This window comes from Salvelinus sp. IW2-2015, unplaced genomic scaffold, assembly GCF_002910315.2.
Source record: "Salvelinus sp. IW2-2015 unplaced genomic scaffold, ASM291031v2 Un_scaffold1462, whole genome shotgun sequence".
In the NCBI taxonomy this organism is placed as follows: domain Eukaryota; kingdom Metazoa; phylum Chordata; class Actinopteri; order Salmoniformes; family Salmonidae; genus Salvelinus; species Salvelinus sp. IW2-2015.
The window spans coordinates 208,982-210,043 of record NW_019942923.1 but is presented as its reverse complement, the minus strand read 5'-3'; the positions used below and the strand labels follow the sequence as shown (position 1 = coordinate 210,043).

Below are 1,062 nucleotides of genomic sequence, written 5' to 3'. Positions count from 1 at the left end.
TTTCTGCATGCTCTTCAGGGCTCTAAGCCGGGTTGCTGTATTTCTGCATGCTCTTCAGGGCTCTAAGCCGGGTTGCTGTATTTCTGCATGCTCTTTAGGGTTCCTGTACAAGCATTTCTTGATAATTGCAGATGTGAAAATGGCTATAAATGAATATGAATGAATAAATAATAGTGACCGTGTCAACAGGCAGGAGGGGTTATTACTGGCACGAGATCACAACCTTTAATGTGTATGCAAATTCAGTTGTCACAACAAAACTGTGCCTAAAAGGGTCTACAAGACGACGAAGAAAAAGCGATCAGTTAAATTCCTAAACTATCATCTGCACGTCAACTGTAGTTTTTAATAGAGGCTCTGGACAAAAGTMATGTAAAATAATGGAATAGGGCTGCAGCTTTTAGTGTGTTGTGGTCACCTAACAAAGTAGCTGTTCGTGGCCATAAAACACAGCCTTAGAGCATGCAGGCGGGCGACCGGGCGATTACCTGGCAGTTGGTCCATGCAGTTGGAGGGGCTGAAGTAGTTCTTGAGAGAGCTGTAGCTGTTCATGGCTACGTTGAGGTAAAACTCTGGGGCGAAGGCGAACAACGTTCCTGTGTTGTCAGCGTGCTGGATGGTGAGTATACACACCCTCAGTAGCCAGTACACATCCAGCATCTTATCCTGGAATAACACACAGAGAGATGTTTTAAATCATATTCTGGAATAACAGAGAGTTATATGTTTTAAACAAGCGAAACAACACCTTCAGTACAGTAGTAGTAGTAATTCATGTTGTCGCTTTTCTTGTACACAATAGAACAACGAAGACTGGGTTCACAGGCTGTTTAATTTAATTTTAATATTTCAATGTCCCTCAGTTGAGGATGTTTGTCCCCTTTTTCATTCAAGCCTGGCTATAATGAGAAGAAACACCAGCACACAAGTGGCCTTGATGCTTTCAGTCTCAATAGATCAGGGCTGAAGTGTGCTGGGTAGCCTCTCTTTCCTACCTGACAGTAGAGGTGCTGGGTAGCCTCTCTTTCCTACCTGACAGTAGAGGTGCTGGGTAGCCTCTCT

At 43.7% G+C, this 1,062-nt stretch overlaps 1 protein-coding gene across 1 annotated transcript in view; it reads right to left on the bottom strand.

Moving 5' to 3' along the window:
• LOC112070933 (E3 ubiquitin-protein ligase RNF123) overlaps positions 1-1,062 on the bottom strand; it is a 119,513-nt gene that overhangs the window by 25,115 nt on the left and 93,336 nt on the right. The window contains exon 24 of the mRNA XM_070439182.1: positions 489-666. Coding sequence (XP_070295283.1) covers positions 489-666 — 178 coding nt within the window. The remainder of the gene's footprint in view (positions 1-488; positions 667-1,062) is intronic.